The following is a 12,520-nucleotide window of genomic DNA, read 5'->3' as shown; positions in this document are numbered from 1 at the left end:
ATGGCACTACCTCAATATCTTAAGAAGTGCTTATTCAGTTTGTACTTATTCCAAATGCTTGTTAATGAAATACGCCTCCCTTTGCACTAATGCTCTATACGCTGAAGGGTGCTGAGGCTACCCTACAGGATGCCACAACACTTTAACCGTCAAATTAAACCCTTTTATGTCGTTTGTTTACCGCTTTCAATAGTGCGCAGCTGTTGACATAGCAGCTATGACATAATTATTGTAGGACATCGCGGCTTAATCACGGCGTGCATAAAACGCTTTTCTTCGGTGAGAAAATATTTTCTGGTACTGTTTTGGTGAGCAGCTGACGCATCATTCACAACAGAAAACCTTGTGGGAATGTCACAGCCAATACAAACTTCAATCTCATCATTTTAAAATGCACGGAAAGTGCAGCATGATGTTGAAGGTACCACAAACTACTGAAATGCTCATCACCCAAATTGCGCAGTCAACACCACAAACAAGCCTCTAGAAGTTGTGCATATTAGAAAGTTGACAGAATATTCAGGAGAAGGTGAGAGAGATGATGCGTATGTAAGAAAAGCAATGGCATAGCTGAAACTGTATCCCATGTCATAAGTAGAAAGACTAAGCATACCGAGCTTTCGCTTATGCTCTTCCCTGCGACCACTGCACCAGGATGACTGAAATTCGCAACCAGCAGTTGGTGATACCACGTGATCACAACCTGCAATTGATATGACATCATAGAAGAGCTACAAGCTTAATGTTAAGCTGTGCTAGCGACACATTAGGAGCTGGTTACATTGAAATCTAAAGCAAAAGTTTACATTTTTATGCGAAACCTGCCAGTCTGTGCACTTTATCTTTTGCGAAAATCCTTGACAGAAATCATTTTTTTGGAAAGACGGCACGCACTTTCTTGAGGCTTGCTCTCAGAATCCTTATTTTTCTATTCTTATAATATTAACCATTATTTCCTATTAGACGCAGCACACAAGCAGCACACTTGGAACAGCTGAAACTAACATTTATTTAGATGTGTGAGTCTTCCTCAGTGCTTTTGCTGCTGTCATTATAGCATGTTTGAGAAATGTATCTTAAGCTTTCCTAAAGCACACGCTCTTCTGGTATTTTCGGTAGGGATTTTCATTGCTAATAAGAAAGCAGCACAAGTGCTATGGCAAGTTGTTTTTACATGCATTTTCGCAATCTCATGCCACCCAATCTCGCAACAGCTTTAAAGATCTTCACGAATAGAACTTCATTCTCATAACTTATAGGAGCATTATTAAAATTGTAGAATGAGCAACAATTTATAAATTTCGCGAGAAATTCAGGAAAGGTGGCAGGTAAAAAATACACCAACGGAGCCTAGAAATCATAAGTGGCTGTCACCGTTTTGTACGCACCTTGTCAAATCACGTGCAAAGATGCTTTCGTCTCCGGAAATTATGACATCCCTAAGCGATAAAAAATGTTCAGCTTAGCGTAATCACTGCTGAAACTGCAAACTTGTGATTTAACAACATCGCGTTAAATTGTGAAACGCTAATTAATAAATGAAATAAAGAAGGTGAATGATGCGAAGGTTGTGGGATCGTTCCCCAACTGCGGCAAGTTGTTTTCCATCCACTTTCATTTTCATTAACTTATTTCTTTACTTGATTTATTAGACACAAGAATTTTTCCCCATGTTGTCCTTGGTGTCAGTGTTTGTTGGATTCTTATAAGATGATTTATAAAAATCAGGCCCCTCGGTTAACCCCCATCTCATTTATTACGTAACAAGAGTCTTGAATCCGGCAACATTGATGCCTTCAGTTAGGAAGTGTCGGCTTATTCACCGGTTGCCTTCACCCAAAAACATGACGTTCTCGTGATGCCTGTGGTTGAAAGGATGTTCTACATCCCCACCAAGGTCTGTGAGTGGTGGCGCTGGCTAACACTCCCAGGGTTGTACTAGGTAACATATATATCCAAGAAAGTGAGTGGGGGAACAGCGCCGAGGTAGCTCAATTGGTAGAGCAGTGTATGCGAAATGCGAAGGTTGTGGGATCATTCCCCATCTGCGGCAAGTTGTTTTTTCAACCACTTTCATTTCTATTAATTTACACTTTCTTTATTTCATTTATTAAGCACAAGTTATTTCCTCTGGGTTGTCCTTGGTGTCAGTGTTTGTTGGCTTTTTATGATATGACCTAAATATCGGGACCTTCGGTGAACCACATTTCTTCTCGATTTTCAGTCATCTTATGATCGTTATTTAATTTCAGTATTTGATATTTATTTGTACCAAAGTGCGATACAGTTCTGTTGTTATTTTGGCTATTAATTCACCGAATTATTCACACTGTGATTTGTGATTCTGCTTTTTCTTTTTTACAAGTCTGCGTGTATGGCTAATTTAATGCCTGCTTGCCTGCTACGGTTGGACATATATAGTCAGAATCAGAATCAGTTTTATTTTACTCAAGGAAAAATGGACCCCAGAAAAAAAGATGCTAATTAAGCAGATTGACGAGGCCTGGGGCGCTACAGGCAGTGGCAACAGCGGCAAAACAGCAGTGTATGTCGTACACCCATACAAGAAAAAAAATCAACATGAGAAAAAAAAACAAAAAAAAGAAAGAAAGAAACTGTTCGCACCAAGCTGTGAAGAACGAGAAATAAAATAATACATATAGGTACACCAATGCAAAATTATATTGTGCACTGACATGTTATATTCACACGCACACATGCAAACACCCGTAGAAGTGGTACGCATAGGCCCCTATATATACACATATAGCATACGCTATATACACAGATGGCATATATACATTCACCATTAAAGTGCACACATGTATAACTCCAAGGTAAATTTTTTATGAAGAATGAGCTGTTACAAAAACGGAGAGCGAGAGACAAAAAAGTGAATTTATACAATGCCTGCACAACGCCGAATGTAAACTACATGATATAAATTTCCTGCCGATTAAGCGATTCTATTTAAGAGGTATTGAATTAAAGCACGTTTCTTCAGTGCGGGGTCAACAAGTAAGGTTGTATTATCGTTCAGTGTGCATTTGTTGGCCGCAATTAGTTCGAGTTTTCAGAAGACACCACTTTTCTGATTCTCGAGTGTTGGCTGCCGCTACGCGTTTCTTGAGCGCTGATATTCTGATAAGGAAGTTAGTACGAAACGTGGTTTTAGTGTTGAATAAAGAAACAATGGTATGTGACAGCATCACATTGATGGGCAGAATTTTTAACCGCATAAAAAGCGGTAAAAATAGGCACTGTCATCCTCTTAACACGACTAATTAAAAGCGACTGGCAGATTTGCATTTGACAGTCTTGTGGTGGATAGACTTAGATTTTTGGAAAATAGCCAGGTTCAAGTCCGTCCATTACTATCTCCGACATATCTCTGCGTTGTTTTTAGGATGTGACAGAGTTCATGAACCTTCTGTCACTGATCAAATTGCGTGCAATGAACTCCTTTGCCAACTCGTCCTCGTTGGATGTGTTTCGAATGCGCTATAATCACATTGCCAGATTATTTTGTTGTGCACAGAAACAAACCTATAACATTTGTTATGAAACGTAGAAGGTATCCAACTCCTATATTGCACTAAAATATTAGGCTGATCTACTCTGAACAAAGGATGTATTCTAGGATGAAAGTTTCAGGAATATATTTGTCAGTGGGTGGTTATTGGCTGGTCGAGGAATGTGCCACGCGAAGGCAGTAGTATGGCCGTAAGTGTTCATCTGATAATAGTTCCCGAGTGAAAAATCATTGCTGAAGCTTTGATGGGGATGTATGAGATCATTAAATATCATTCCAGAAGTTGAGCACTAGACCTCTTAATAGTTCTTTAATTAATGGTTCGCAATGGTTCGAGGTCATCATACAGCACATTGATCATGCTCTTGCTTGTACCACAAACGACTCTTCATACACGTCACTGTCAATAATGAGCTTTTTTACTCACTACAACCTAAGCGCACTTAATTTGTATGCAGTTAATGGTCACCTTAAAAGACCACGTTGCTCATGCGACTAAGTGCGTTCACATCACGCGCCCCTTTCACACCTCATACATATTCACGTAAAGTTTACGTACTACATCACTAACATCTCGTACATGCTCTTGGCATTCTCATAGCATATTGCATAGATCTGGTGGACTTCGTAAAAGTCTGCGCAACACATCACACAGATCTCGCACAATCTCTACGAGATTTCGTTCAATATCCACAGCATATCATTTACTTCTCGTCAAATCTGTGTGATGTAAATACATCACGTTCATTTCCCGTAAAATTCTCACAAACATCTTTCAATAGGATCGTTGCCGTATTGCCATTTTTGTACCTGACAAGAGAATCAAAATGCCTTCTTTTTACTTCATCCCTCTACTTTGGAGCATAGCAGCCCATTACTCTAACCACTCGGCCATGACCTAATCTCCTCTCGTGCCAAAGCTGACTAAGTCTGAGGTGTTTGGTGAGCGCGTCAAGAGCCAGTTTCTAATGCTCTTCTTGCTTGTGACATATTCAAACATTGTCTTAGACGTTTAAAATCCCGGCATCAATGTACAGATCCCGCTTTTTCCTCGTAGCCTGCTAACGCTACGTAGAAACTGTGCGACGTTGTGCCACCTCCATGATCAAACCATGCCGTACAGGTTTTAATACTTTATCCCCAGAGTGCAAATGCCACCACCGTTTCAACATACACATGAAATTTTATGAGTATATACGATTCTGCAACACGTAGTCGTTTTTGGCGTAACAAGGTGCGTTTCAGTCGCTCACGCACATCCAGTACCGATGCAGAACCGAACTGCCGGCATGCTGTAAGCATTTGTCGGGCTGCCCGAGTATAAATAATGGCAACAACGTCACAAGATCGCCACCATCGTCGTCTCGCTGCTTCCATCGCACGCGTACTAACGAGAGACACGTAGCTGTTCGCTTTTGAATGGAGTAGCGCCATATTTGCTACATATCAACCGATATGTAGCAAATCTAATTTAAATTATTTGATTGCTAATATAGGATCATAAACTGATGATGAGACGGAAATATTCAGAAGAATAAGAATGGGCTGGGGTGCGCTTCGCAGGCATTCTCAGATCATGACCAGCAGGTTGCCATTATCCCTCAAAAGGAAAGTGTATAACAGCTGTGTGTTACCAGTACTCACGTACGGGGCAGAAACCTGGAGGCTTGCGAAAAGGGTTCTACTTAAATGAAGGACGACGCAATGAGATATGGAAAGAAGAATGATGGGTGTAACGTTAAGGGATAAGAAAGGAGCAGATTAGGTGAGGGAACAACCGCGAGTTAATGACATCTTCGTTGAAATCAAAACAACGAAATGGGACATGGGGAGGGCATGAAATAAGGAGGCAAGTTGACCGATGGTCATTAAGGGTTACGGGCTGGATTCCAAGGGAAGGGAAGCGTAGCAGAGGGCGGCAGAAAGTACGGTGGGCAGGAGAGATTAAGAAGTTTGCACGGATAACATGGCCAGAATTAGTACATGACCGGGGTAGTTGGAGAACAGTGGCGTAGCCAGAAATTTCATTAGGGGGGGTCGGGGGGGGGCTTAAATTGTAGCTCGGCATCCTCCTTAAGAGGAAGCTTTAGCTCGGGTGCCCTATCTAAATACTTGTAGAAGGGGAATTCGTTTTCTCGGCAACCACTGCACCAAATTTGACGATGTTTCTTACATTTAAGGAAAACTTGACTTCTAGTGACTGCTGGTTTCGAATTTTTCATTTAGGATGTCAATTTTTTATCAAAGATTCACCAATATTTCAAATTTTCAGAAAGCGAAACAATCAAGTTTAAAACTCTGTAACTCAACAACGAAAAACGATATCACAATTCTGTGAATTTCAACTAATAGCACATCTATAGCGGACAAAATTGATATATTGTACATGAATCTACAAAAATAGTATTAGGGAAATACGGCTTTGTACCGTATCCGTAGCCCTTGTACACATCGAAACCAATCCACGTAAGATACAACTTGACATACTCAATTTGTCCGCTTTGACTGTTATAACAGATGCCGTTCACAGAAGTGCGATATCTGTTCTTGATGCAGAGCTATCAGATTGTAACCGTCTTGCTTCTATCCTTATCGAACTTTCGAATTTTCCGAAATATTTTAAACGAAATTCAGACCCTAAATCGAAATTCCGCTTCCTACAGACAGGAGGATTTCACTTTCTCAAATGCAGCAAATTTCATTAAAAGTGATCTAGAGGTTATCTCAGAAAAGCGTGTCTCTGTTTTACATGTATTAGAATAGGGCGCGTCGTAGTTGGGCCCGAGCTAAACATTCCTCTTAAATAATTTCTCGAGGGATCAAATACAGGAATAATAATTGCATTGCCATTGCCACTGGTGTTGCAAATTTAACCTAGAACGCTACACACTGTCAAAACAAGTAGAATATGTCATTCTTCATAAAAGAATGTACTCGTATGTGCCAAAAATTGTGCCCAAAATAACTGATATCATTGCTTCCATTTTTTGGTCTATTTAATAAGTAAGGAAAATATCACACGAACTTTAAAACTATTTCAGTTCGGAACCAGCAAAGCAGTGCATGTCGCTGATATGAAAAATGTAAAGGCCATGAAATGAACAAGTTGGGGACAAATCTGTTAATGAAACTTTGTCATTCAAGAACCGCGTTTACATTCATGTACGTATGCAACGGCCAGTCAAAAATCTCGATCACGTTGGCATTCCTTCCAATGTATTACGCAGGAGCAGCTGTCACCGGCCTTGTTTCGTAATTTCACCGAAATTATCGTCGCAACAGAGAGCAGGTATAAAAAGCTGGAGTTCTGCGGAATATACGAGGGCGAGTCAAATGAAAGTGAGCCAGTGCGAATATATGACAAACGGGGTACTTTATTTAAAAGTAGCCTCCATGAGAATTCAGACATTTGTCCCATTGACTCAGGAGTCGCGCGATTCCAATCTCATAAAATTCCTTGGGTTGCTGCTTTAAAAATCTGCAACTGACTCTTTCACATCATAGTACGACATGAATCTGGTTCCCTTGAGCTGTTCTTTTCGGTTGCCCGAAAATGTGGAAGTCGCAAGGCGACATATCTAAGCTGCATGGGGAATGTTGCAGCGTTTCCCACTTACACTTTGCCAGTTTTGTATTAAACACATCAGCGATGTGGGGACGGGCATTCTCGTGGCGCAAGATGACCCCATTCGTCAATTTTCCACGTCGTTTGTTCTTGATTGCAACACGCAGCCATTCCAGTGTTTCACAGCATCGGAAACAATTGATAGTATCTCAAGACTTAGCAAATTTCATCCGTAATGGTCCCTGACGATCGAAAAAAACGAAGTCAACAACACCTTTCCGGCAGAAATGGCGGCCTTTGCTTTCTTTGGGCGTGGTGAATTCGAATGTTTCCACTGTAAGCTTTGCCGTCGTGTTTCAGGCTCGTGATAGGGGCACCGCGGTTCGTCCTCGATCGCAATTGCAGACAAGAAGTCGCCACCATCATTGTGATACCGGATCAGATGACTCAAGGCAGCGCCGAACCTCTCCGTCTTCTGGTGGTGGTTCAAAATCTTGGGCATCCATTGTCCACACAAAAGCCGATAACAGAGATGTGCATGAATTATGGCGTGAACCGAACGGTGACTGATGTTCACACGCTGTGCCAGTTCATCAATGCTTATCCTCCGTTCTTGTCTCATCAGCTCATCAACCTTTGCAATTTTGTTAGCGTGATTTCACAATGCAATTTAGCCCCGTTTTGGATCTTCTTTGCAGACTTCATGTCGTTCTTTGAACTGTGTGCTCCAAAGCTTCACAGTGGCCAATGAAATGCGATGCTCAACGTACACGGCAGCCATACGACGTCTAATTTCTTTTTTGGAAATACCTTCCAGTCAAAAACTTCACGACACCACGCTTTTAAACTTTTGGAGTTTCCATTATGTCACGCAACCATATTAAGCCCAGTGTATGAGAGCATTACGGAACCTTTATCCTCACACCCTCGTGTCACTTTTGTAAATGAGACATCCCTCTCTTCTAGACACATGCCTCGCAGATAATGAACCGAAATATTATTGCGCGCGGTGGGTAGGCTCACTTTTATTTGGCTCGCCCTGGTACATTAGAAATGCGAAGATACAATGGGATACACAAATGCGAAGATAGAGTTTGATAAAGGGCAAGAAAGTGTCACTGGAAAAAAAATTCACTGCACCTATACACAAAACCTCGCAACGAGATAGTTAAATATACGTATAAGTCTCCAATACATCTACGTATCTAAGAAAAAGTCGCGGTATATAATGCGTCAAACAAGGCAAATAAATGTTTTGCGCAATCACAGATTCACAGAATCCTAGATACCGCCCCCATTCCATCCACTACCGCCGATGTATCGTGCGCGACGGAAGACGGCTAGCTTGCTCTCCGCTTTTCTCCTTTGCGCACACAAGACAGTCACCATCGTCGGCTTCCCCTTTCCAGCCCCCCCTCCTCTCCCCTTGCGCTTTCACTCGCACATGCAGCATGCGGCGCTCGGTAACATTGTTATCGTCTTGGTCTTTATACGAAAAATGAGGGCGACGATGACGGCAGAAAAGCACCTGGAGTATCCCTATAATTGCTATCGCAATAATATAATAAGAGTGTACGGCAACTGAAGCATCCCATGACCCATTATTTTCCGCAAAGGAAGAAGTAACGAAATCGAACTTTCACCATGCGACAATTCGCTGCGCCAGAGCAATGCATCTTTTTTTTTCCTTTTGTGGGATGGGGGCACCAAAATGGAAATACGCAAAGGAAAATATGTTGGCCACAATCGAATGCCTATATTGCGCACCTAATGCGGCTGCCGGTGAAATATCGAAAAAAAAAACATGAGACGCTTGGTCCACGAAGAACCATACGCATACTGCTCGGTATCCTACGCCGGCGAGACAAAACTTTCTGGAGAGGTTGCGCTCAAGCGAACGCGGTGCAATCTGTTAGTCCCCACAGTGATGGCGGCGAGTGACCATTGTTTCTTTTTCTAGTCGGCTTGCCAGAAAGCGTCCAAAACACTCTGCCAGGCAAAAATCCACTCGGCCAGAGCAAACCGAACGCGCACCGAAGTGCGCCGCGCGGTGGTCGAGGCAACACGAGAAAAACGTATGCGCTCTGGCTGCGTCTGGCAACCCTAGGGTAGGGTAGCGAGAAGAAAAAAAATTGAAGACGCTCAATGTGTCCTCGCGAATAAAGTCAAAATAGAGAAAAAATAAATAAGAAGGTAGTTACCTTGGCTGGCTTTAGTGTCTTGACATAAATGCTTTGGCGCAGGCGAAAAATTTTTTTTATGGGACATGGTCGGCACAAATGAACCACCACAGCGCTTCGTCTCATCGGACCTCGCTGCGTGCTTTGCCAACTTGTCTAATAGTGTATCGATTTGGCTTGTCTCGTTGTGTGTCCCGATGTTAGACTTTAGAATAGTCAGTGCAGCTTTGGCGTCAAATGTTTATAACAACATTAAACCCACAAAGTTCCGAAATTGAAAATCTAAAGCACAACTTTGGAAATGTCAACGCACCTTTCACATCGAAAGTTTGTGAGATTTATACCCATAATATTTGGAAATTGATATCCATGCGCTCTGTAGATTCTGCGGCCTCCGCGAGATGCCGCTGCGAGCCCGTTTGTCATCAAAACGCCCTTGAAACTTTGTGCTCGTATGGGGCTAATGGTGTTATGTGACTCCCGGTGCTAGGGCGTTGCCGCGATATCTAGCCCGAGTTCGCAATGTTAGCGGTGAAATGTATTTTAGAGCATGAAAAGGACATTCTAGGCAAAATTTAAAATGATTTCTGGCGCTGGGGGTTGCTTTAATAGGCGGTGCATGGACAGCAGGAAAAAATTTCGGGGGGGGGGATGAAGCCCCATAAGCCCCCCCCCCCCCCTGGCTACGCCCCTGTTGGAGAAGTATGGAAGAGGGCTTTGCCCTGCAGTGGGCGTAACCAGGTTGATCATGATGAATATAGGGAATGTATCGCCAGTCATCTTAACCGGCATGACAATATGTTAAATTTGCACGAAGCGTTGCGCTAGAGCACGGCATTGCGAACATTCAAAGTTTTCGTTCGTTAGATGCCACTATTTGGCGCACACGATCGCATTTCCTGGCCATGTGGAGCATATATAAGCCATAATTTGCACACCATTACTGGTATGATACCCTCAAACCTGCCAAAGGATCAAAACGACCGTTTTCATCACTTTCCAGTGATTGAAGGGGATAACTAACATTGTAATACTCTTTGTTTTAGGTACTTCAAGGCAAGAAGATCTTCGTTAAATACCGAAATTACTTTAAAACTTACCTGTCACGTGACTACTTGTGTGAGAATTACGAACCTACAATGCTGAAACAAGACTCCTATAATCTGATGCATCAGTACAACATGTCCGGTAAATGGTGAGTGTTTTCTAATTTCTAATGTCTTTGTACCTTCATCCTCGCCTTGCGCTACTTGGTTCCAGCTTGCACCACCAAATTTTTAAACTTCACCACCCTACGTAATTTTCTGCATTCCTCCACAGTGCTTCCCTTCTTTTGTCACCAATTCTCTTATAGTTATCTAGAACATGCGCATTACTGGGCCTACCCACCAAGATATTTTTCTCTTAATGCCTACTACAATATCGGATATGCCCGTTTGCTCGCTTATGCAAACTGCTCTCTTCCCTACACTTAACGTTATGCCTAACATTTTACAGCGCACATTTAGGAGCCCGCTCTTGTGGCGAGCGCTAGCATCGTCTCTCGACTTCCTCGTACCTGAGCGAACAAGCCCAGTAAAAATATGACAGAACAAACGCGGAGTGCGCGTGAAGGCGGGCGATAGCGAAAATAGCGCTAGGGGGAAAGCGGACGAGATGGTTACAGAAGAGCCATGCGGTGGAAAGCTGACGAGGGAGGAAAAGAGTATTGGGAAAGCGTGAGCAGAACAGCGTAGTGCCGCGCACGACGTGCTTTGGGGCGACGATGGCTGTGCGATGACGCCAGGATAGCGCGCGTCATATGCATGAAAACAAAACGCTGCTTAAGCGGATTTTTGTCTGTGGCAGCTGCGTGAATTGCGCCCACGCTTACAATTAGCGATGAAGTGGCGCCGCACTTCGCTGCGTTTGCAATGTACCGCACGAGGTAGACTGTCCGCGCCAAATGAAAACACGTATGCAGCTGCGCTCAATATTCGCATTAGGGAGCACCATAAATGTCGGTGATTTATTTTCGTTTCATCGCTCCTAGCTCCGTCAATATCTTGTTCTCGAGCTTTTTCGATAGGCTTGAAGTTTCTGCCAAATACGTTAGCCCCAGTGGAATTCAATGACTGTATTCTTTTTTTAATGAGAGTGGTAAGCTGCCAGGCAGGATATGGTAATGCCCACATTGCAACCTCTCCAAGTTACGCTTTCATAACAAGGGTCCCCTGTGCGCTACTGAACAAGATAAGCCTACTCCTGCACAGACTCTAGAACCTGACTAGCAATCATGAATTGTTATTCAGTGTGTAGATTATTGAAAATTGCCTTTAACTTCTTTTTCTTAACCTTCAACCCTACTCTTACATGTTCTCGGTGAAAGTACTCAATCATTTGTTACAATGGATCGCCATTTTCGCTGAGGAGGACAACGTCGTCTAGAAAACGAAGGTTGTTGAGATATTCTATGTTGATACTGACTCTCAAGCTTTCTTAGTCTTATAGCCTGAATACATATTCTAAAGAGACAGCGAATAGCATTGGAGATATTGTCTTTCCTTGTCTAACCCCTTTCTTGTAGAGAACTTTCTACTTTCCATGCGAAGAACTAAATTATCTGTGCAACCTTTGCAGATATTTGCCAAGGTATTCACGTATCACTCCTGTACTCTTTATTACGCAGTGCCTTCATGACTTCTGGTGTCTTTACTGAATTGAATGCCTTTTTGCATCCGTTTGTACTTGATGAAAGAGAGTGAGAGGTTTATTGTACTCCGCAGACTTCTCAATTAACCGAGTGATCAATTGATGATATGGATGTGATCTGTTGTAGAACATCCCTTCTAGCCAGCCTATTTTCTTGTTCCATTGAGGTCAAGTTTGGCGCTGATTCTGATGAGAACTTATCCGGGTGAATATTTTTATGCAATAGTCAAAGCAAGGTAATTAGTCTCATCATTACCATTCATCATTATCAGCCTGGTTACGCCCACTGCAGGGCAAATGCCTCTACGATACTTCTCCAACAACCTTGGTCAAGTACTAATCGTGGCCATGTCGTCCCTGCTAACTTCTTAATCCCACCCGCCCACCTAACTTTCTGCCTCCCCTGCTACTCTTCCCTTCCCTTGGAATCCAGTCCGTAACCCTTAATGACCATCCGTTCTCTTCCCTCCTCATTACATGTCCTGCCCATGCCCATTTCATTTACTTGATTTCAACTAAGATGACATTAACTCGCGTTTGTTCCCTCACCCA

General features: G+C 42.7%; 1 protein-coding gene across 2 annotated transcripts in view; it reads left to right on the top strand.

Moving 5' to 3' along the window:
• Nucleotides 1-12,520, top strand: part of LOC142589058 (uncharacterized) — a 110,997-nt gene that overhangs the window by 41,064 nt on the left and 57,413 nt on the right. For both annotated transcript variants that reach the window (XM_075700849.1, XM_075700850.1), the window contains exon 2: nt 10,324-10,472. In XM_075700849.1, the coding sequence (XP_075556964.1) occupies nt 10,324-10,472 (149 nt within the window). The remainder of the gene's footprint in view (nt 1-10,323; nt 10,473-12,520) is intronic.

Source organism: Dermacentor variabilis, chromosome 7, assembly GCF_050947875.1.
Source record: "Dermacentor variabilis isolate Ectoservices chromosome 7, ASM5094787v1, whole genome shotgun sequence".
NCBI classification, from domain to species: Eukaryota; Metazoa; Arthropoda; class Arachnida; order Ixodida; family Ixodidae; genus Dermacentor; species Dermacentor variabilis.
This window is presented reverse-complemented; position numbering and strand designations above follow the sequence as displayed.